This window comes from Scyliorhinus canicula, chromosome 15 (genome assembly GCF_902713615.1).
Source record: "Scyliorhinus canicula chromosome 15, sScyCan1.1, whole genome shotgun sequence".
NCBI lineage: Eukaryota > Metazoa > Chordata > Chondrichthyes > Carcharhiniformes > Scyliorhinidae > Scyliorhinus > Scyliorhinus canicula.
Window position 1 is genome coordinate 141,454,560 of NC_052160.1, and position 24,396 is coordinate 141,478,955.

A 24,396-nucleotide genomic window follows, 5' to 3' on the forward strand; every position below is an offset into this window, starting at 1 on the left:
TAAGTCCCGGGAGACAGGGAGATCTCAATTTTAGATCAATGAAACGCACTTGATTTGTGCCTGCAGCAATATTATACGTCGATACGCAAGTTTAGACAAAAGATTTTGCCACGTAAAACAAAGGGAAGGATAAATGAGAACTTTTCAAAGTCTGAGTTGCTTTCTCTGAAGTTTTGAAAGTGCCTAATTATATCTCAGCGAAAATGTTTTGGCTCAATCATAAAATTTACAGTGCAGGAGTCGTCCATTCGGCCCATCGAGTCTGCACCGGCCCTTGGAAAGAACACCGTACCCAAGCCTCTGCCCTACCCCCGTAACCCAACCTGAACTTTTTATTTTTAGAGTACCCAATTAATTTTTTCCAATTAAGGGGTAATTTAGCATGGCCAATTCACCTACACTGCACATCTTTGGGAAACCCACGCAAACATGGGTAGAATGTGCAAACTCCACACGGACAGTGACCCAGAGCCGGGATCGAACCTGGGACCTTGGCGCCGTGAGGCAGCAGGGCTAACCCACTGCGCCACCGTGCTGCCCAGTCCAACCTGAACTTTTGGACACAAAGGGCAATTTAGCGTGGTCAATCCACCTAGTCCGCACATCTTTGGTCTGTGGGAGGAAACCGGAGCAGCCGGAAGAAACCCACAAAGACACAGGGAGAACGTGCAAACTCCACACAGTCACCCGAGGCCGGACCCTGGAGCTGTGAGGCAGCAGTGCTAACCACTGTGCCACCATGCCGCCCTGTTTCAATGTAAATTTAAAAAGCAAGCTCACATCACTGATGCTCCAGAAAAAATAAGTTAAAGTGAAGTTATCTACTTTCATTCTTTCCACCCCTCCCAACCAACCTAGTCCTGGGCCAGGACCTGTAACATTAGAGCTTGCCATTCTCATCAAAGGTCAATCGAATTGCTAATCTATTTTTTACAAACAAACGCTGATCGACATGTTGTGCATTTCCTTCCTTTTATTACAGGACATTCAAGCAGATATTAAAACTGATTTGTAGAACGCTTGGGTAAGCTAGCCATCCTGTATTTTGCATTATACGCCCACGGGCTGGGTTTTTGGCAGGATTGTGGTCAGCATCATTTCATCAATTAGCGATCGACCATTTAAATTACAGCTCATTTAATATTATCTAACTCCTACGCGCAGGAGGGGTGGGACCCTGAAACATCGCAAATGTCAAATGTATCCAGAATTTAATGGGAGCAATGAAGTTGGACCAGGCAGATCCTGGACAGGTATATCATCAAATTAAACTCAGAATGTTGGTGACAGGCAGATCATATATAGGCTTTAAGCCTTCGGTCCACGTCATGCACTTTAAATGCTCAGGCAGGAAAAACAGGCAGATGGGGCAATGCATCACTTGAAAAACAGCACTTCCAACAAAGCAGCACTACCTCAGGATTGTAGAGACGTGGACAGCCTCGGTTGTACACTCGCATTCTGGCCTGAGATTTGAACCCACAGCCTTTTAATTTGGAGGCAAGAGGCTAAACAAAGACCGATCATTCTAAAAGAAAAATTCCCATTACCTGAAAATTAAACTGCACACGTGCCAGGTGGCAATTGACTGTCATTAACTTATGTGCTGTTTCAATGACTTTCAGGAAAGGTGGCATTTAATCAATTATTTAATGCTTAAGGATATGTATTTTCTATGTTAAAGTAGCTATATTGGTTTTGTTGCAGCATTGAACAATGCATTGAGAATATGATCAGCACCAACTCTCACAGATGGCTTCCAGTGGTAAACCAGTCAAGCTTTATGACACGAGGCAATTTTTAACCCCATCAGGTTGACCAGAAAGTGATCCACAGAGACACGACTGAAGATTGTTGAGCGTGCTCCGATCATAATGATTGGGAAGAATAATTGTGGTGGCATCGTCCTAAAGTAGATGCTTTGGAAGATGTTTTTTCCAGAACCCAGAATATATACATTTTATGGTGCAACATAAAATGTATATATTCTGGGTGCAACATGCAATAGCTATTTGCCCTGCAGGCGAAAGGTTTGCACTATTGGAATGTTTTTCCCCAAAGTGTCTGAATTCTCTGGTTGGTCACCTACAGAAGTAGTTTAGTGATAAACAATAGAGTGGAAACACTGCGGAAATGTACAACACAGTCGGCACATGGGATGCTGGAAAAAGACCTTCTTGGTTTGATGGGACAGTCAGTTGCCAAATCCTTTTGTATCTATAAAGCCTCCTTTCGGGAATCCTCAACATGTGAGTCCGCTATTCTACACGTAGCAGAATGTTCAAACTCAGACCACATTAAAAATACAAACTTAGTTTACACACACGCACACAGAACCTACCTTCGACGGGAGAAGTTTTTAATCTTCTACAGATATCTTGAACGTCACCATAAGTTTCATGTATTTTATTGACTGCTTCACCAGATCGCAGTTCCATAAGGGTACGCAGATCCCCGACGGTGATGCCAAACTCGCCCTCATGATTGCCCTCCGCAACAGAGTTGCCAGGATGGTGGCTTGTTGTGTTGCTAGTCATTTTTCCCCCTTGGAAATGAAAAAGTTTGCAGCTAAAAGTTGGAAGGATCCACACCAGACACTGGTACACGGCAGTCCTACTGGCAGGGCCGGCGGGTGTCTGCAAATTCCAAATTGGTTTTGAACTCTCGTGGCAGTGATGCAAACATCAGCAAGAATCCAACTTCTCCAGGTCAAGGTGTCGTGAGGAAGTGCATACTACTGTAGCAGCAGCCTAGCACCCACAGCTTAACCTCTGCTCTTGCATCTCTTGCAGCCAGCAAGCCGCTGAGAAAGTCTGAAAGAGAAGGGGAAAACGTGTTACCAGACGATTGACTGATACTCGACACACAACTTTAAAAAAAACGCAAACAACTTTTACAAACCAAAGTGAGCTTAACCAAGAATTTCACACTTGTGGTGCAATGCATAGAAAGTTTTGGAACTTCAAAATAACACTTCACATCACTGCTCACCGTTCCCATGGTCTAAAACATTCTTAGTTCTGACTTCGAAAAAAATGTTAATTCAATGAAAGATAAAACGCGGAAGTCAAACATTTGAAAACAAATAATATTAACATACCTTACTTCAAGATATAAAACTATGCAAACCTATAATGCCCGACGTGGGTCAGAATATCAATATTTCTGCCACAAACAATTGTACTACAAGTCACGTATCCTTCATCCAAAACCCTTGGGACTGATGATGTTTTGGTATGCAGATATTTTCAGATCTACCATATATAAAGTTAAGCCTACTCACATTACAATAGCATATGTCTAGGCTAGCTATGGTCTACAAATGTCGATTGTTTCTCCATTTCCCAACTCTCCAACACCCGGACTTCTTACCGGCTAGCACTTATTACACCCGCAATATGAGATTACGTTGCTTTGTTAACATAAAAATTAACTGCATGGCCGTTCAAAAAAAGGTGCTCTTTTTGGATGCGTTCGTTTTTCAGATGTACGATTAAAGGGTGTTCAACCTGCGCCAGTTTCACCACTGGTACTGCTGTCAACCGCTCTCCGTCAGCCCTCCACTCCCCAATAAACTGCATCTTTCGGATATTAATGCCTGAAGCATTGTATACATGTACAAGCAAATATGGTCCTCCAGTGCATCATGGAGGCAAATTTGAGATCTTAAATTATACATGCTCACCAATGAAGAGCTATACAAAAACCACACGTTCGAAGCTTAATGATTCAATAATCAAAATACCACTACTTTTACTACAACCTTTTACTGCGAACCTTCCAGCTTGGCCTTCTACTTCAAACACGGGGCTGTATGGAATGTCCATGCATGGAGCAGCACGGTAGCATTGTGGATAGCACAATCGCTTCACAGCTCCAGGGTCCCAGGTTTGATTCCGGCTTGGGTCACTGTCTGTGCGGAGTCGGCACATCCTCCCCGTGTGTGCGTGGGTTTCCTCCGGGTGCTCCGGTTTCCTCCCACAGTCGAAAGATGTGCGGGTTAGGTGGATTGCCATGATAAACTGCCCTTAGTGTTGGGTGGGGTTACTGGGTTATGGGGATAGGGTGGAGGTGTTAACCTTGGGTAGGGTGCTCTTTCCAGGAGCTCGATTGGGCTGAATGGCCTCCTTCTGCACTGTAAATTCTATGTAAAAAATACAAGTAGAATCATAACACTTCAGCTCCAACCCACTCAGCAACCTCAGGGCACTCCCTCTATTAAGTAGCATCTCTCTGGTTAATGAAAACTTTATATCCTGTTTCAGCTCACTGACAAACACAGCCCTACCCAACGGTACCATTCCCTCCACCCCTCAAAAGCCCCAAGTTTATTATTTTTGATCGTTGTCCATTAAACCTCAGTTACTTCAAAATAAATAAATGAACAGTTTCTTTAAATGCGTGTAACGGCAAGTGCAATGAGGCACCGTATGTAATGCGCCAAAAGAAACTCATCTGTATTGCACCGCAGGTAATGTGAAATTTGAATTGTTGGACTTCCAGTGACGTCATGCAAGGGCGAAACGCACGGAAAGTGGCTCCCGGCTGGGTCTTTGTTTTTGATCCCATTTGCCCATCTTTTTGGGGATGTTGATGACCACACGCCGGCATGGGGTTAGAGAACGGTTCCTCGACGCAGTCACGTCGAAAATATTGTCAAAGAAGCCCAACTCGAAGAAAGCTCAGGAGCGTAGCCTGCCGAAGGTAGGTGAAGGATGGAAGATGGCCACCGCGCCCATTACTTTAGACCCGTTGGTTGTCGTGATGGGGCAGGAGCTGGAGAAATTCGGCACACAAATGGATCGGTAGTTTGAGCGGCTGGGCAAGGAGATAAAAGAATCCTTTAAGGGAACTGTCAAGGAGGCTTTGGGCCCGATTCAACAGCAGCTAGTGATTAAGGCGCAGGGTGAGACTTTGAAGGGTGTGGAGGAGGCCCCGTCACAGCAAGAGGATCAGCTTGCTTCGTTGGAGGGCGAGTTGCTGATCGTGCCAGAGGCTGAAGGTGGAGGATCTGGAAAACAGGTCAAGGCTGTTGGGGCTGCCGGACGGATTGGAGGGTGTGAAGCCGGCCCAGTATTTCACGGAAATGTTTTCTCAGTTGGCGGGCGGGATGAGGTGTTGTCCCCTTTGGAATTGCACAGAGCTCACCGGGTGCACAGGCAAAATCCAAGGCTGAATGAGCCGCCGCAGGCGTTGATTATCCGTTTTCACAACTACCAACGGAAGGAGCGGGTCTTGGGAGTGGCCGAGGAGGATCCAGAATATCGACTGGGACGGGCATATTGTGCGGATATATCAGGACATTGGGACTGAGCTGACGCAGAGGAAAGTGGCCTTCGACAAGGCGGAGGCAGTTTTCGAAGATAAGGGCAGCGATTAAAGGATAATTATTTCTATATGCCGGAGCGGACAGAGGCCTTCGTCAGGGAGAAGTTGGAGCCGTTGGGAATGGGACTATTTGGGACTCTGTATGAAGGGGGGGATGCTCGTGTTCTGTACTTTGCCCTTTGTGAGTTGTGTTTTTGACCTATGTTGTGGGGGGGAGGGGGGGGGGTGGTTGGATAACGTTAAAGGGATGGTCTCTGTGTTTTGGAGGTGAAAGGGATGATGGTGGGGTTTGGGCATGCTGTTGGGGAGTTGGGGGTAGAAGGGACGGGGTGGTAGTTCTTTTTGAGGTGATATTGGAGGAGGGCCTTGGCTGAGGGTCACTGTGCTGGCGATGGGGAGAAGGATGGCTAGTGAATGGGAATGGAGTGGGGGGGGGGGGCGTTACAATGGGCTTATCTGTTTGTGTGGTGGGGAATGGGGGTGGGGGGCTGTGGTCTGTTGGGACTGTTACAATGGGCTTATCTGTTTGTGTGGTGGGGAATGGGGGTGGGGGGGCTGTGGTCTGTTGGGACTGTTACAATGGGCTTATCTGTTTGTGTGGTGGGGAATGGGGGTGGGGGGGGGCTGTGGTCTGTTGGGACTGTTACAATGGGCTTATCTGTTTGTGTGGTGGGAATGGGGGTGGGGGGGGGGGGCTGTGGTCTGTTGGGACTGTTACAATGGGCTTATCTGTTTGTGTGGTGGGGAATGGGGGTGGGGGGTGATTTGGCCGGCAGGCAGTCTGCGGGCCTGGCGGGGGAGGCGAGTGCTGACAGTGTCTAAAGGTTTTCCTATGTCGCAACTTTGGGGTGGTAGTGGGCTGGGCACCCATCTTAACCGGACCTGGGATCCGGGAATTTGGGCAGGAACGTTAACTCAATGGTGCTGATGGGTGACCCGAGGGGGAGGGAGGGAGGGAGAGGGGGGGGGGGGGGGGGGGGTGTGAGAGGCCCTCGATAAGGTTGATCACCTGGAACGTGGGCAATGGTGTTTTCCCCATTTGAAAGATTTGATGTGGTGTTCCTGCGAGAGATTGCTCTTCAGCCACGGAAGCAGATCAGGATGTGGAAGGCTTGGGTGAGCCAGGTTTTTTCCACATGGGTGGCTTGACAATGGGTCGAGGTGGAGGGGAGGGTGAGGGTGAGGGTGGCGGTTTTAGTTAGCAAGAAGGTTCGTTTTCAGGCGGGGATGATGGTGGCGGACCGGGAGGATGGTAATGTGATGGTTACAGGTGCACTGGGGGGAGGCAGCGGTGCTAGTGAACATGTATGCCCCAAACTGGGACGATATTAAGTTTATTGAATGGTTGTTGGCTGCCATACTGGAGTTGGATACATACCAGCTGATATGTACCCAAAGTTACACCGTTCCAGGCCAAGGTCGCTGCTTATTTCGGGGGTTGCGTTGCGAAGCTGCTGACTGCATTTATGGACAAGGCAGGAGGGGGGGGGGGGATCTGTGGCAGTTTGTGAACCGGGAGGGGGTTGGATGTGGATTCAGAGGGCCAAAGGGGACTATGCGGCAGGGAATGATAACGAGACAGTCTCGCCCTCCACGTGGTGGGAGGCATTAAAGGCGATGACCAGGGGCGAGGTCATTTCGCATAAGGTTCAAATGGATAAGGAGTCCAGGCAGGAGTGCCAGGAGCTGGTGGGTGCGATTTTGGTGGTGGATAGGGAGTATGCGAGTGATCTAATGCCAGAGCTTCAGGAACTGCAGGAAAAAGCTGCAAATGCAGTTTGACCTGTTCTCCACGGGCCGGGTGTTGAATCAAGTAAAGGGGGCAGTGCACGAGTACGGGGAGAAGGCTAGTCAGCTTTGTGTCCATCAGTTGAGGCAGGAAGAAGCTGCTAGAGAAATGGTGTCTTCCCCAGAAAAGATCAATGGGGTGTTTTGGTCCTTCTACGAGGAGCTTTATAAGTCAGAGCTGCCGGAAGATGGACAGGGGACGTTAGGGTTTTTAAGAGGGGTTGGAGTTTCCTCAGGTGGAGGAGTTAAGGGAAGAATTGAAGGCACCGTTGGGGTTGGAGGAGGTGCGTACGAAAATGCAGGCTGGGAAGGTGTCGGGGCCAGGTGGGCTCCCAGTAGAATTTCATAACATGTTTGTGGATCAATTGGCTCCATTGGTGTTGAAGGTTTTAATGATTCACTGACACGAGGTTCCCTTCTGGATACTTTGGGGCAGGTTTCTATCATGCTCCTTCTAAAGAAGGATAAGGATCCCACAGAGTGCAGGTCGTATCCGCCAATTTCTCTGCTTAATGTGGATGCAAAACTCCTAGTGAAGGTGTTGACATTAAGACTGGAGCAGTGTCTTGAGGTTGTCGGCGAGGGCCAGACCGGCTTTGTAAAGGGCAGGAAGCTGCTGTCTAATGTGAAGCAGCTACTTAATGTGGTTCTTGCTCCGGTGCTGGGGCCAGAACCAGAGATACTTGTGTCATTAGATGCAGAAAAGGCCTTTGATAGGGTTTCATAGATTTACAGTGCAGAAGGAGACCATTCAGCCCATCGAGTCTGCCCTTGGAATGAGCTCCCTACTTAAGGCCACGCCACCCTTTCCCCGTCACCCAGTAAACCCATCCAACGTTTTTAGACACTATGGGCAATTTAGCATGGCCAATCTGCCTAACCTACACTCCTTTGGATTGTGGGAAGAAACCGGAGCACCCAGAGGAAACCCACGCAGACACGGGGAGAACGTGCAGGCTCTGCACGGACAGTGACAGAAGGCCGGGAGTCAAACCTGGGTCCCTCGCGCTGTGAAGCAACAGTGCTAACCACTGTGAGAGGGAACCAGAGCATCCAGAGGTGAATGGGATTACTTGTTTACAGTTCTGGGAAAGTTTGGATTTGGACTTGGGTACAACTGCTGTACGCGGCACCGTCAGCTAATGTGCAAACTAACACCAAGAGTTCGGGGCCCTCTAGGTTGTATAGAGGGACTATGTCTCCATTATTGTTCGTGTTGGTGATTGAGCCATTGGCAATTGCCTTGAGAGTCTTGGACAAGTGGAGGGGAACAGGTCTTTGTACTCGGATGATAAGACCATAAGACATAGGAGCAGAATTAGGCCACTCGGCCCATCGAGTCTGCTCCGCCATTCAATCATGGCTGATATTTTCTCAGCCCCATTCTCCTGCCTTCTCCCCATAACCCCTGATCCCCTTATTAATCAAGAACCTATCTATCTCTGTCTTAAAGTCAGTCAGTGATGTGGCCTCCACAGCCTTCTGCGGCAAAAAGTTCCACAAATTCCTCCTCATCTCAGTATTAAAGGTTTGTCCTTTTAGTCTGAGATGGTGTCCTCTGGTTCTCTTGTTGTATGTAGGGTAGAGCGATATTATGGGCATATTGGAGAGGTTTGGTTCTTTTCAGGGTATATGTTGAATGTTGGGAAGAGTGCATATTTGGTGGTTGGTCCTTCGGAGGGAGGGGGGGGGCTGCCTTATTTCTGTGCTGCGACTAGCGTGCGGTGTGTGTCCAGGTGGCACGGGTTTGGGTGCAGCTTCACAAGTTGAACTTCACTAGTTTGGCGAGTAGGATGACGGTGGGTTTGCAGAGGTGGGACAGCCCGCCATCGTTTCTGGCGGGCCGGGTGCAGACAATTAAGATGAATATACTACAAAGATTCATGTTCTTATACCAGTGTCTTCTGGTCTTCCAGCCTAAAGCATTTTTCTTGGGGCTGGAATGGCTTATAAACGGGGTTCATATGGGCGGGTTTCCCATCTTGGTTTCGGAGGGGGGTCTTGCAGAGGGAGGGGTGGAGGGGTTGGCACTGCCAAACCTGTTGTTTTACTATTGGACAGCCAATGCGGAGAAGGTGTTGGGATGGTTCGGGGACCAGGATGTCGTCCGGGCAAGGATGGAATTGGGGTCATGTAACGGGTTGTACCTAGAGGCATTGGAGATCGCCGTTCACCCAGTGCAGGTTCGGAGGAGGGCAGCATGTCTGGGATATACGGACTGATCATGGGGAAGGAGCAGGTCTCTGTGGAGGAGCTGAAGGCTAGGCGGGAGGAAGAGCTGGGTCCCATTTTGGAGGTGGTGACGTGGAGTGAGGCTCTCCATAGGGGGAGTGCCACGTCATCCTGTACGAGGCTAAGTGTGATACAACTCATGGTAGTGTTGAGGGCACATCTCACCAAGGCTAGAGTGAGTCGCTTTTTTGAGGGGATTGCGGATAGGTGTGAGCAGTGCTCGCTGGGGCCTGCAAACCATGCGCACATGATCTGCTCCTGCCCCAAGTTGGTGGGTTTTAGGGGGCTATTTTTGTTTATAAACACCACAACGCAAATTTTAAATGTCTATTTGGAGCCCTGCCCATTAGCTGCAATATTCGGGGTGTTGGACCAGCCGGAATCGAGGATGGGTGTGATGCTGGATGCGTTGGTTTTTGCCTTCTTGACGGCCCAGTGGTGGATTTGCATGACTGGGTGACTCGGAGCTTTTGCATCTCGAGAAGGTTAAGTTCACGATGAGGGGACGATTCACGGGTTCCACTGTAGATGGTATCCGTTTATATGTGGTCACTGTTAGCTGTTTTGGGGAGGGGGCTGTTCCATTTTGGGGGGGGGGGGGGCGGGAAGTTCTAATTGTTTTGGGGGTGGGTTGTTTTTGTTTGGGATGGTTTGTTGACGTTGTTGATGCATACTTTATTGTTTGACTGTTACTTGCGTATGAAATGTTGAAAAACTCAAAATATTTCCCAAATTGTTTTTGAATTATTGCAAATTTCAATAAAACATTTTTTTTTGGAAAGGAAACACTGTTCCTTTAAGCAAGTTGAAAAGAAAGCTCTACTGCCAAGTAACTGAATTATTTCAATATTTCTCACAACACTATTTATGCCAGAGCAAAGCTGGTTTGAAAAATGCCAATTACTAATATGCAGCCACACACATCTACATCCACCCCATCATCGGGATCAGCGAGTTGAACCACCAGATGGAATTGGACAGGCTTGTAATGAAGCAGCATCACTCCCTGGCCTTTCCTCACATTATGGAGACCTTGGCCCCAAATGCATGCAGCAAATGAGGACCAAATTTGGACACACTTCACTGTATTCTGAATTCTAGGCTGGAATACCAATTTATTGAATTCGCAGGGAATAAACGCCAGCCCTACTATCAGCCCACACATCCAAACATTTCCTCAATTTCATAATTACAGAGCGTTGGATTAAGGGATGATCAGAAATACTCATCGCTTTGTCAACTGAAGTTCTGGTTTGCAAAGCCAAATTAATAATATTTATTATTGTCACAAGTAGGCTTACATTAACATTGCAATGAAGTTACTGTGAAAAGCTCCTAGTCGCCACATTCCGGCGCCTGTTCGGGTCCACAGAGGGAGAATTCAGAATGTCCAATTCACCTAACGGCACGTCTTTCGGGACTTGTGGGAGGAAACCGGAGCACCCGGAGGAAACCCACGCAGACACGGGACAGTCCAGACAGTGACCCAAGCCAGGATTCGAACCTTGTACCTTGCAGCGGTGAAGCAACAGTGCTAACCACTGTGCTACCGTGCCGCCCAGTGGTTGGCAGCAATACTTCCCAGGAGCCAGAGTGGCCCTGCCCACCTCTCGTCATTGAACAGACCAATGAAAGGAAGCGGTATCCAATCTCCTCTCTCCGTCCCACAGGTCATTCAATCCCAAAGGTCATTGCTTCTAAATTAAGGTCCCGAGACAGAAACCACAGAGTTAATTGTGTGAAGTGTAAAAAAAATGATTTTGAACAAAAGCAAAAGCAAGTGCGAGTTTCTAAACTACTGACGTTCCCATTCTGATCCGGTCTGATTTTATCCTTGTGCCCCCCCCCCCTTCAGGGACATATCAACACAGTTGCTTGGCCCAGCCAACAGGTGGCATACACATGAGCACTGCATAGTCAGCGGCCCTTAATAGCCTGGTCTCCCTCCCTTCCCTCAGACACCTGGCCAAAGTGGCACACGTCAATAACTCTTCTTCCCCCCCCCCCCAACCATCATTCCCCCCTTCCCAAGAGGACCACCCCCCCACGCGCCCCCCCCCCCCCCCCCCCCCCCCTCCAAAGAGGATAACTGCAAACAGTAAATCAAAACCAGAATTTAAAGCTGAGTCACTCATCTGAGAATCTGGTAACAGGCTGGTGTAGCAGCTATCGAGCCACCTGTTCGTCACTTTCCTAACAGCTCCTGTAACCCTTCCAGCGCCAAAAGGTTTGACATCTTGCACAAGCGCCTGGCTTGCATTTGTTGAATAAACATGGAGCTAGCCTGTGTGTGTGTGTGTGTGTGTGTGTGTATAGATGGTAACTATATGTTTGAGTAAGCAACTCTGACACACATACACGCGTGCTGTTCAGAAGCTGCCATTTCCAAAAACGCAAAGGTTTGTTTAATTTAAACTAGATGCTATGTTGCATCGTGACATCTCTACTGAAGCACAGGCAAGCCACCTGAATAGAAAACCAAAAAAAAAATACTTGCTGTTGTCCTCAATGCAACATCACCAAGGACTTTGCACCAAAAATGTTCTGAGAAAGACAACAAATGTCTTTTTATTTAAAACAACAGCCATACACAACAGAAAATTGAAACATAAAAAAAATATACGTGCAATATAAAGGACAGGAATGTGACAGGACATTTAGCAAGGTTTCTCTATTTAACACACTCTGGTGGAGGACTGGAAACAGGAAATGTTACAGAATGAAACAGACACAACAGTAATCTCCATCCATTCAACAAATGTAATTGTAGTAAGAAATTAAAAATTACCTGCCAGCACCCGTCTCAAATCAATAAATCACGATGCACTGACAGAACATTGAGTGACAGTGCTCATTCTTCACCTCCACCGTCAATGACAAAGGCCCGGAGGCCAGTCATGATGAGCTTCAGTCCCACATCGCCCACTCCCTACTCCTGATGGGGTTTGTTTATGTTTGGATGAAAAAGTGAGTCAGCCGTGGGCCAGAGAAAAATCATTTTGTTCCGTGTAACGTGAGCAGCCTGGAAAAATCCAGCAAGCATCACTCTCGCAGTTGCCTGATGTGGGGTGAGCAAGGCATGGCTGCATTTCAAGCACAGGCAATTCCTGAGAAAATACTTGGCGTTCTAATAAGGCAAGGGCCATTGAAAACATTCAACATCCCGGTCACTGCTCTGTTTGCCTCTTAAAAAACACACCAAGTAGAACAATTATTCTCACAGTTCAGGAGATCGAGGAGAATGTTAGCACTCCTTAAAATGGGTTAAAGAATTTAAATACCTATTTTGAAAGGCCAGTTGCAAAGAACTAAATTATATCCTTCAGTTTTGTTTGATCTGATCCCACTTTAAATGGTGAGCCCTGTTTCCAGGCAGAATGGGGGAGAGGGGGGCGGGGGCAGTAAAAGATTGCTCAGAGGAAATATGCAGCCAAATATTAGAAGAAACTCAATTAACATGCTGACAGCTGATGCGTGTCGAGATAAATGACGACATCAATTAATGTTATTTTGGTTTCCTTACAAAGAATCAGAAATGCTCAAAGTCAGCATCTCCAGTCATTGCGAATCACTGTTCAATAATGAAAGCAAACAGATATATGCTGGCTGCAATCGTTTGCTTCCTTGCATTCCCTCCCCTCCACCTTCATCACTACCCCTCCCTCATCAAACCCAATCTCAAAACCTCTATATCTTAAACACTTATGCAGTAACATTTAGTTCTGCCATCCCCAATGCCACCCCGGTTCAAGAGAGGATAGCCGGATTTCTCCTCTGTTTACTATCAATTACATTCTGTGGTCAAGCAGGAAATCTATTTCGGTTGGCATCATCTCCCCTTTCCTTCCCTCCCTGGCTGAAATGAAGTGTTCCATCTGGCAGCCTGGCTACAGGACTAGAAAAACACACCCACTGACGACAAGTCAGATTCAAGGTCAGTCACAACCCTGATCTGAACCATAACTCGAGGCGACAGTCTTACCGTTCTACTGCTGACGTTACTGCGTTCTTTTAGTAGTGGGACTCCCTCCGCAACTATACAGCAGCAACCGAGATGCTCCAAATTAATGTGACTACTGTTTCGACTGCCACAGCTACAATCATGGGTGCAGCATCGACAACAACTTACATATAGCGCCTTTAACAATGAAACCTGCCAATGCACTCACTCACAGGATTATAAAACAAAGTATAACTTCGAGCTACATTAAGGAGTTATTAGATCAGATGACTAGAAGCTTGGTTAAAGAGGTAGATTTTAAGGGGTGTCTTAAATGAGGAAAGAGAGTTAAAGAGATGGCGAGTGATGTGCTAGGCGGGTTGGTTTGACGTTGACTGCAACTGGATGCAGGGAAGCTAGAAACAAACTTCTAACACCGGAGATGATCCAACACGGTTTTATTTAAACTATGAACGGCTGGACATGTTCAGCTGTGGGTTGACACTCTACTAATCCTACTGACGACCTCTTACTGGCTCGACCAGACTTACTAGCTACCACATGGCAACAATGTCCACTGACTTGTGCACTCTGACTGTCTCAGTGTCTGGGTCCCACAAAGAGCGGGAGTCTTAATGCCCTGTGAGCTTTATAGCGGTGGTGTCTTGTCTGGTGATTGGTTGTTCTGTGCTGTGTGTTCATTGGTCATCCTATGTGTCAATCACTGCCTGTCTGCATCTCACTATATACATGAGTGGATATTATGACAGCGAGTTGTAGGGAGGGGATTCCAGACCTTGGGGCCTACACAGCTGAAAACAAAGAACAAATAATATTACAGCACAGTAACAGGCCCTTCGGCCTACCAAGCCTGTGCCGATCCAGATTACGATTTAAACCTACTACTTATTGCCCAGACGATCTGTATCCCTCCATTCCCCACCCGTTCATGTGTCGATCAAGATACATTTCAAACGTTGCTATCGTGCCTACCTCCACCACCTCCACTGGCAACGTGTTCCTGGCACTCATCACCCTCTGCATGAACAACATTCCCCGCACATCTCCCCTAAACTTTCCCCCTCTCACCTTGGACCTGTGCCCTCTTGTAATGGAGTCTTCCACCCTGGGAAAATGCTATTGACTATTCAATGTCTCGTAACTTTGTGGACCGCAATCAGGTCTTCCTTAGCCTCCATCTTCCCAACGAAAACAATCCCAATTGATTATCTCCTCATACAGGGGCTGGTTTAGTACAGTGGCCTAAACAGCTGGCTTGTAATGCAGAACAATGCCAGCAGCGTGGGTTCAATACCCGTGCCGGCCTCCCCGAACAGGCGTCAGAATATGGCGACTAGGGGCTTTTCATATTAAATTCATTGAAGCCTACTTGTGACAATAAGCGATTATTATTATTATTAGCTAACACTCTCCAGACCAGGCAACATCCTGGTAAACCTTCTTTGCACTCTCCCCAAAGCATGCACGTCCTTCTGGTAGTGTGGTGACCAGAACTGCACACAATATTCCAAATGTGGCCTAACTAAATAAAGTTTTATACAACTGTAACATGACCTGCCAACTCTTGTACTCAAAGCCCCGGCTGATGAAAGCAAGCATGCCATATGCCTTCTTGACCATCTTATCCACCTGCACTGCCATTTTCATGGAACAATGGACCTGAATGCCCAGATCCCTCTGTATGTCAATGTTCTCAAAGGTTCTGCCATTTACTGTATAATTCACACATGAATTTGATCTTCTAAAGTGCACCTCGCATTTGTCCAGATTGAACTCCACCCGTCAATTCTCTGTCCAACTCGCCAATCTATCCATATTCTGCTGTATTCTCTGACAGCCCCCTGCACGATCTGAAACTCCACTTATCTTCGTGTCATCTGCAAACATGTTAATCAGACCATCTACATTTTCCTCCAGTTTATTTATATATACTTCTGCACTGTAAATTCTTTAAAAAAAATTCTATGATATTACAAAAAACAGTGGTCCCAGCATTGATCCCTGTGGCATATCACTAGTTGCAGATCTCCATTCTTAAAAATTCCCTTCCACTGTTACTCTGTCTCCTGTTGCCAAGCCAATTCTTTATCCATCTAGCTACCACACCCCGAATCCCAAGCGACTTTACCTTTTGTACCAGTCTGTCATGAGGGACCTTGTCAAACGCCTTAATAAAGTCCATGTAGACGACATCCACAGCCTTTCCCTCATCAATTAATTTTGTCACCTTCTCAAAAAACTCTTATCAAGTTGGTAAGACATGCCCTTCCCCGCACAAAACATGTTGCCCATCACTGACAAGTCCATTCGCTTCCAAGTGTGAATAAATCCTGTCCCTCAGTATTTTCTCCAACAGCTTCCCCAAACTGATGTCAGACTCACCGGCCTATAATTACCTGGATGATCCCCGCTTCCCTTCTTAAACAAAAGGGACAACATTGGCTATTTTAAAGTCCTCTGGAACCTCACCTGTGGTCAAATGTGATGCAAAGATGTCTGTTAAGGCCCCAGCTATTTCCTCTCTTGCCTCCCACATTAACCTGGGGTATATCCCATCTGGCCCAGGGGACTTGTCTACCTTTAGGACTGAGTTTAGGAGGAACTTCTTCACCCAAAGGGTTGTGAATCTATGGAATTCCTTGCCCAGTGAAGCAGTTGAGGCTCCTTCATTACATGTTTTTAAGGTAAAGATAGATAGTTTTTTGAAGAATAAAGGGATTAAGGGTTATGGTGTTCGGGCCGGAAAGTGGAGCTGAGTCCACAAAAGATCAGCCATGATCTAATTGAATGGCGGAGCAGGCTCGAGGGGCCAGATGGCCTACTCCTGCTCCTAGTTCTTATGTTCTTATGTTCTTAATGCATTTTAAGATAACGAACCCTTCCTTCTTAATTATGTTGACATGTTCAGAGTGTTCACATGCCCATCCCTAACCTCAACATCCGTCGCGTCCCTAACCTCAACATCTGACACGTCATTCTCCTTGATGAATACTGATGCAAACTAGTCTTTAAGGATCTCATCCATTTTCTGACTCCATGGATAACTTCCCTCCTTTGTCCTTGATTGGGCCTACTCTTTCCCCAGCTACCAGGCCTTGGGATTTTCCTTGACCCTGCTTGCCAATGACATTTCATGGCCTCCTCTGGCCCTAATTCCCCGTTTGAGTGAGTGTGTTCCTATTTTCCCTTTATCCTTCAAAAGCTTTGAGATGCTTAGATCTTATGAATGCTTCCTTTTTCTTTTTGACTAGTCTCACAATTTCTCCCGTCATCCATTGTTCCCTAATCCTGCCATTTCTGCCTTTCGTTTTCACAGGGGCATGCCAGTCCTGCACTCTAATCAACTGGTCTTTAAGAGACTCCCACATATCCAATGTGGATTTACCTTCAAAGAGCTGCTCCCCACCCACATGCTCCAGATTTTGCAGAATTCTGTTGTAGTTAGCTTTCCCCCAATTTAGAACCCTCACTCAAGGGACCATTCTTGTCCTTTTCCCGGAGTTTGCATTTCAAAGAGCCCTGGTGTTTTGAATAGAAAATTTGAAACAAAACACTATATATAAACACTTTTATAAAGAATTAATGCATAACCATTTACAAGTGACACTTGTCACTTACATAATGAGATCAATGCATTCAAAAAAACTATTCATTTTGGTTAAATAGTCTTTTACCTGCAATATTTCCGAAATTCATCTTTTAACAGAACGCGAACATTTATGGAAATCACATTTTTAATAATAATAATCTTTATTGTCACAAATAGCCTTACATTAACACTGCAATGAAGTTACTGTGAAAAGCCCCTATTCGCCACATTCCGGCACCTGTTCGGGTACACCGAAGGAGAATTCAGAATATCCAATTCACCTAACAGCACATCTTTCAGGATTTGTGGGAGGAAACCGGAGCACCCGGAGGAAACCCACAGGGAGAACGTGCAGACTCCGCACAGACAGTGACCAAGCCGGGAGTCGAACCCGGGGCCCTGGCACTGTGAAACAACAGTGCTAACCACTGTGCAACCCTGCCGCCCACATTCAGTGTTTAAAATATGCAAAAGCTGAACTGCAAGTTAGAAATATTTACTCAACTCAAGAGTTTCTTTGAAATGTATAGTGGTGATACTGGGCAAACCTGACATATCAAGACTAAAAATCAACTTAGTGGTTGGGGGGGGGGGGGGGGGGGGGGAAAGAGGGAGGGGGGTTGGCGAGTGAGAAGAAAGAGTGGGAAGGAAGCACCGAATTGTTTGATGGAACAATCATCTTCAACACACTGGACAGCTTCTCCGACACAGCATTTATTGCTGAGCACGACTCCTAGGAATCAGCTGCCCATTTCTCAAACGTTGGATTTGTTTAAAAATCACTGGAGCTGTAGTGACCGACTGCATGGTGAGAGTTACCCAAAACCCTTCCCTATGAAATTAAAGTTAATTCAAGGCTGCAGTGTTTACTTGGCATTCAGATAATAGTTACACACTGCTTGACCTTCATTCTTACAGTTTATAATGCCATCTGAACTGATGGATTAGATTACTTTCTCACCAATTGCTCTCACATAACCATTCTACTCTATTTCTGGAACACACTTTTTGCCGCGCGACCAACGCAACTTCTGAATTTTCAATACCTAGCGTGTGCGAGGGGTAGTTATCCTGCAGGTATCTGCCAAACTAATGTTAATGTAATCCACTATCTGCAACTTGAAAAAAAATCCATATGGGAATACTCAAATTAAAAATTGATCCGACAGATGTTGGATCGTTCGCAATCGATGTAGAAAAAATGGATTCTCCGAGCTAAACGATCCCTATCCTCATCCTGACAGCTAGACCGGCAGGAATTAAATTCTCACGATTCTTTGATTGTGCGCTGCTGTAGACTGATCAAAGAACATAAACTCATTTGAAGCTGAAGAGCAATGAACAGACATGCCATTGGAAACAAGTTGTCACACATGACACTTATGCAGTTCTCAGGAGCAGCAGCAAAGCGAAAACATCTCAGCAACAAGACAGTTCTGCAGGAGGTCCCGTGGGCTAGTGCCCTAGGCCCAGCCGCCTTCCGCTGCTTCATCAATGACCTTCCTCCCATCTCATGGTCAGAAAGGGAAATGTTAATTTGATGAATACGCAAGACTGCTCAGAGCAAATCATAACGTCTCAGATCCTGAAAGAGCTTGTTTCCATGTGCAGCAAGGCCTGATCAACATGCAGGGTTAGGTTGGTTAAGCAGCAAGTAACATTCATGCCACACGAGCACCAAGAAACTACCATCTGCAACCGGAGAAAATCTCAATGTCTACCCTTGGTGTGTGACGGCAATACCATTACTGAATCCCCCACTTTCCACATCCTGCTGGTTACCTTTGACCAGGAATTTAGCTGGACCAGCCCTATAAATACAGTGGCGAGGGGAGCAGATCTGAAGCTGGGAATTCTGTGGGGAGTAACTCACCTCCCGATTCCCAAAACCTGCAGCTCCACCATCCACAAGTGATGGAACTTTCTGCTCTCGCCTGGATGAGTGCAGCTCCAACATTCCATAGGCGTGAGACATCATCCAGAACAAAGCAGCCCCGCTTGATCAGCACCCACCCACTTAAACATTCACGCCCAACACCACCAGCAGCGATACCCATCCACAAAATGCACTGCGGCAACACATATGTGGTATTGGGAGAAGGTGGCACAGTGGTACGGCAGAGGCCCAGGATAATGCTTCAGGGGCACAGGTTCAAAGCCCACCACAGCAGCTGGTGGAAGTTTAACTGAATTAATAAATCTGGAATATAAAGCTAGTCTCAGTTGTAGAGACCATAAAATGATCGATTGCCGTAAAAAGCCGTCTGGTTTAACAACATCCTTCAGGGAAGAAAATCTGCCATCCTTGCATGTGACTCCGGATCCAGGGAAATCTGGTTGACTTTTAAATGCGCTTTGCAAAGGCCTGGCAAGATTCAGTTCAAGGGATTATTAGGGATGGGCAACAATTTCTCAGAAATATGCTTTATTCATAGATTTTATAAAGTACACACAAAACATGGATTTGAAAATTATAGCAAGTTCAATAAGATTAAACTCATTTCCAGACAGCATGTACAACTCCCAAGGTGCCTTCAATAATTGTAATCATCTTGATATTTACAATACATATTCCTTGACAGCCCTCCATCCGGTCAAAGGGCCTACACAGATTCTAGTCTCTGTGGATTATGGCTGAAAGGGCTTCGACTGTGACCTTCCCCATTGTGTCTCAGTAATGGCTGCCCCAAGGCTTAAATGTGTCCCTCAGCACATTGTCCTGGACCTTGGAATGTGCCAGTCAAGGATAACTCTTTGCAGTAGAAGACCAGTAGGTTTCAGGCAGACCCAAGAGCATTTTTCTCTTGAGCTGATTATCCTCCTCCCACAGTTGATCTTCATCTCATGTGCGTCCCCAGGAACAGCTCGTAGGCCACAGAGTTTTGCGTTGCATGGCTGCTCGTGATGAACCCCAACAGAAGCTACTGCGTCTCGTTCTACAGACCTTATTTGCAAAGGCACGTTCCAGAGGAGGCGAACAACAGTTTCTTCAACACCAGACACCTCAAAGACAATATGCAGAGGGAATAAGACTCTTGGCATATGAGAAGCACCTAACAAGAAGAGTCTTTCTCACCACCAGCCACGCTACACCTTGGTGCATGTTTGAAAGTTCTGGCGATGAGACATTATACTAAATAACTCATCTGCTCAGGGAATCATCTGACTCACTACCTCCTTTTCCCACTGAGCCTCTAGAAGATTACGTACAGATCACTGCCTGATGGACTTGTGATGAAAGATGTTTTTCTGCATAACCTGTTATATTACTGGGTCTAGTAATATGTATGGTTACTAGTTGCTGTTGATGCAGATGGTCTCATGGTGTGATCCTGAAGAAACCACGAGTCTTCAACTTAAAGCAAACTAACTTGTTAAGTAACGATTAATTATATTCGAGTTCGACACTCTACAGAACTATCACCAGAAATCAAATAATTAAATATTAATGTATTAACTGATTCAAAACCACAAGTAATAACTATGCTGTGATCTATCTATCACTACTGCTGTCTAGTCACTCCTGGGTTGAAAGAGACTAAGATCCTCTGGGAGCTCATACTTATAGAGGGATCTAGTGGTGCCCTCTGGTGGTAGTGTTCCAATTAGATGCTATAATTAACCCTTTAGTTATGTACATGTATACATATCATGACATAACCTTTTCCATGTGGTGGCATGGCATGGTCCAAATAAATGTTTCATGGCAATGTTGCCCGGCCCAATCTGTGCAACACCGAGGATAGGTAGAACCTCGGCATGTATTGACACTTGGGTGTTTGGGTACTGAGTATCGAAGCACAGTTTGATGCAGCCATTCCAGCGACATCCATATCCCACAGAATATAGGAAGAACGAGAGTAGCCATCGCCTCCAGGTTACATACACCAGCTTGACCTGGAAGCATTTTATGGTTCCATCTCAGTCACTGGATCAACATCCTGGCATTTTACTTTCGGATAGCACTTTGGATGTACCTGCACCACATGGACATCAGCAATTTAGGTGGATGGCTCACCACAACATTCTCAAGGCGAGTTTGAGATGGACAATTAATGCTCGCCTACTAGCAACACTAGAAACATCCCAAAAACAAATGAGGGAAAGGCTTAAAATCCAAACAACCGGTCAAAACCTCCGTTGATATTTGGGAGTAAAACTGGGCCGAGTTCCTCTGCTTTTATCTTGGACTACAAATGACACACCACAAAGTTTCTTCCAAAAGAAAATTATTTTCTTTAGTCTATTATTAAGCTTAAATTCCATTTATACCTTCCCACAGACATAACCTTTGGCCTAAATCATCATTCCCTGATTAAGGGAGCAACAGTCAGGACATGATGCATGCATAGGGCCCACTTACCACCCCTTGCTTTTGCATCTTGCATGACAACTCACCCAGTATACCTGGAAAGATCTCAGGAGCCATGCTGAGATTAAATAAAATAAAGTCGCTGCTTCAGACTACTTTAAAAAACTCTTTCATAAAAACCCATTCACTACTTTTATATTCCTTCAACTACATAATCCCTTACAAGAACAAATATATATTTAAAATAAATTTAGTGTACCCAATTCTTTTGTCCAATTAAGGGGCAATTTAGCAAGGCCTGCACATCTTTCGGGTGGGAGTGATACCTATGCAAACATGGGGAGAATGTGCAAATTCCACACGGAAGAACAAATATTTAATTGAAATGCTTTATCCCTTTTGAAAACAAGCATTAGAATTCACCGGCCCACTTCAAGCAGTCACTTGGAACTTCAACTTGTGAAATGAAAAGCATTCCACTATGATGACAGAAGTTTGTGAAATCAGTCATGCAACACAAATCCAGTGATGATAGGCCGCAGGCTTGTGCCAACAGATTGACAGTGAAATGGCACACAATTTAAAAAGAAAACACTTCAAAACTGGTTTAAATGTTTCGACAGCTTGACAGTTGTTTTTGACAGTCTCAACAGTTCCAATGCCTTTATACACTTTTTATACACACATCTATGTCCACTTTTAACAATCTCAAATGGCACCTTACCTCATCCAGAGGCGTTTCAGGATCATATCCAAAGGGGTATCCTGCCTCTCAAAGCCGGTAGAGAGTGAGGAGGGATTGGAGGTTTTGGCTGGCTTAAAGGTTGACAAATCCCAGGTCCAGGTGAGCTGCAACCCAGACTGCTCTGGGAGGCAAATGAGGAAATTACAGGAGTTCTGACGCAAATTTGTAATTCCTTTCTGGCCACCTGGGAGGTGCCAGAGGATTGGAGGACAGGTCATGTGGTTCTTTTCACACAAAAAAAAGGGATGTCGAGATAAACCAGGGAACTACAGACCAGGTGAGTCTCACGTCAGTGGCAGGGAAACTATTGGAGAAAGTTCTGAAGGAGAGAATCTATTTCCACTTGGACAGGCAAGGTTTGATCAGGGATAGTCAAATGGCTTTGCCAGAGGAATCCCCGACCTAGGCCCAAATAAAAATGTCAAAAACTTTTAGTAAATGGATACAATCCAGTAATTATGATGATGAAAAACAATTAACTCATGTTCAACCACCACAACTTCGACACAATTAGAACGGAAAACCACAGACAACACGTACATGGGATGGCAATACAGACGTCAGGCTGGGTAGAAGTAGATGAACTCAGAGCCTTTCCACAGATTTCAAGACCAGTAGTCTTGAACCATGCACCTGGAGGTGAGAGACACACAAACAATGACTTACTTCAGCAAGTTCCCAAAGTATCTTTCGCAAGGTGCAAATACCCCTGCAGCAGATTCGTTCATATTTCTAAAGCAGCTATGACTTTACAAATGTCACTGTCCAAAAACCTGGAATTCCACCCATGTACGATAAGTATTCATGCGTTCTGGTACTACAAAAATGGAGAAAATTATTCTTTATAAAATGCCCTGCTAGTAATTCAGTCTAGTCATCTCATCATTGGCATGCTGTCCTACTCTACACGTCGAATGAATTCAGCTCTAATTTGTGAAAGCCGCACGGACATAAATTTGAGTTCATCCAAAGCTTTGCCTTTATTCCAACTTACACCAAGTCCCATTCATTTATCACCATTGTGCTCACAGATCCACACTGATCCCTAGTTAAGCAGCGTTTCGATTTCAATATTCGCAAGCTTTTTCTCAAATCCCTCCAAGGCAACCCCACTCCCATCTGTGCAATCTGCTCCAACGCTGCATCTTTCCAAGATATCCACACTCCTCCAGTCCTGGCCTCTTGGGAGCATCCCCGATTTTAATTACGTTACCATTGGTGGCCATGTCTTCAGTTGCCTGTGATCAACCCTCTGGAATTCCCACCCATACCGCCTTGACAGGGCAGCACAGTGGTTAGCACTGTTGCTTCACAGTGCCAGGGACCTGGGTTCGAGTCTCGGCTTGGGTCACTGTCTGGGCGGAGCCTGCTCGTTCTCCCCGTGTCTGCGTGGGTTTCCTCCGGTTTCCTCCCACAAGTCCCGAAAGACATGCTTGTTAGGTGAATTGGACATTCTGAATTCTCCCTCTGTGTACCCGAACAGGTGACGGAATGTGGCAACTAGGGGCTTTTCACAGTAACTTCATTGCAGTGTTAATGTAAGCTTACTTGTTACACTAATAAAGATTACCCATCTTTCCAACTCACTTTTCTCATTTAAAACACTTCTTAAAAATCAACACTTTTGACCAAGATTTTGGTCTTTTCCAATATCTCCTCATGCAACTAAGTGTTGAATTTTGCTTTATTATGTGTCATTTTGTTATATTAAAGATACAAGTTGCAAGGTTTGCATAAAAGTGTTAGATCAGTTCAGGGATTTCATAATTGCCATATACCTGTCGCACTGATCTACTACGTCCTATCTCCAAACAATTGATTAAATCTTGCCCTTCAAAAAGCTAAATGACAATTTGTAAAATCAAGAGGATTTACTTGAATAGATCCAAACAGTACACGTGCCCTGAAAGAATGAAGGAAGCCTTCACAAAGTTAACGGCAAGTTTCCCCAAATCGTCAAGGATAAGACACAGCAAAATATTAAACGTACAAAGGTTAACACAGGTTCTAGAACTTGCCTGCAAACCAACATTTTACATTTTGTTTTGCAATTAATAGAATGGATACTGATGGAAATTGAGAAAGGCAAATTTGATTTCAAGAAGATGCATGTGCTTTTAATCAGCTATATAAACTTCTCATTTTCCTTTGGTTTATTAAATATTGATAAAGTATGCCCACAATCATTTGTATAACACACTTATTGGGATGGCTAAAAACTACCAATGTGCTTAATCTGCTGCATCAGCAATGCAAGCGACAAGATTGATTTGGCAATTGATATAAAAAGCTTCATCCGGTAGTTATCCAAAATTCTATTTGAACAGAAGTAGACAAATGAGAAGCACAATTTTAACCCTGACCATCCGATAAAATAATAATAATCGCTTATTGTCACGAGTAGGTTTCAATGAAGTTACTGTGAAAAGCCCCTAGTCGCT

At 45.6% G+C, this 24,396-nt stretch overlaps 1 protein-coding gene across 8 annotated transcripts in view; it reads right to left on the reverse strand.

Annotated features, from left to right (window-relative positions):
* LOC119978753 (plasma membrane calcium-transporting ATPase 1-like) overlaps window positions 1–24,396 on the reverse strand; it is a 277,686-nt gene that overhangs the window by 153,167 nt on the left and 100,123 nt on the right. For 7 of the 8 annotated variants that reach the window (XM_038820612.1, XM_038820609.1, XM_038820605.1 and 4 more), the window contains exon 2: window positions 2,342–2,813. In XM_038820612.1, coding sequence (XP_038676540.1) covers window positions 2,342–2,537 — 196 coding nt within the window. In that variant the 5' untranslated portion in view covers window positions 2,538–2,813. Of the gene's footprint in view, window positions 1–2,341; window positions 2,814–12,136; window positions 12,349–24,396 lie in introns of those variants that run through there. The other variant, XM_038820607.1, reaches the window with a different exon arrangement.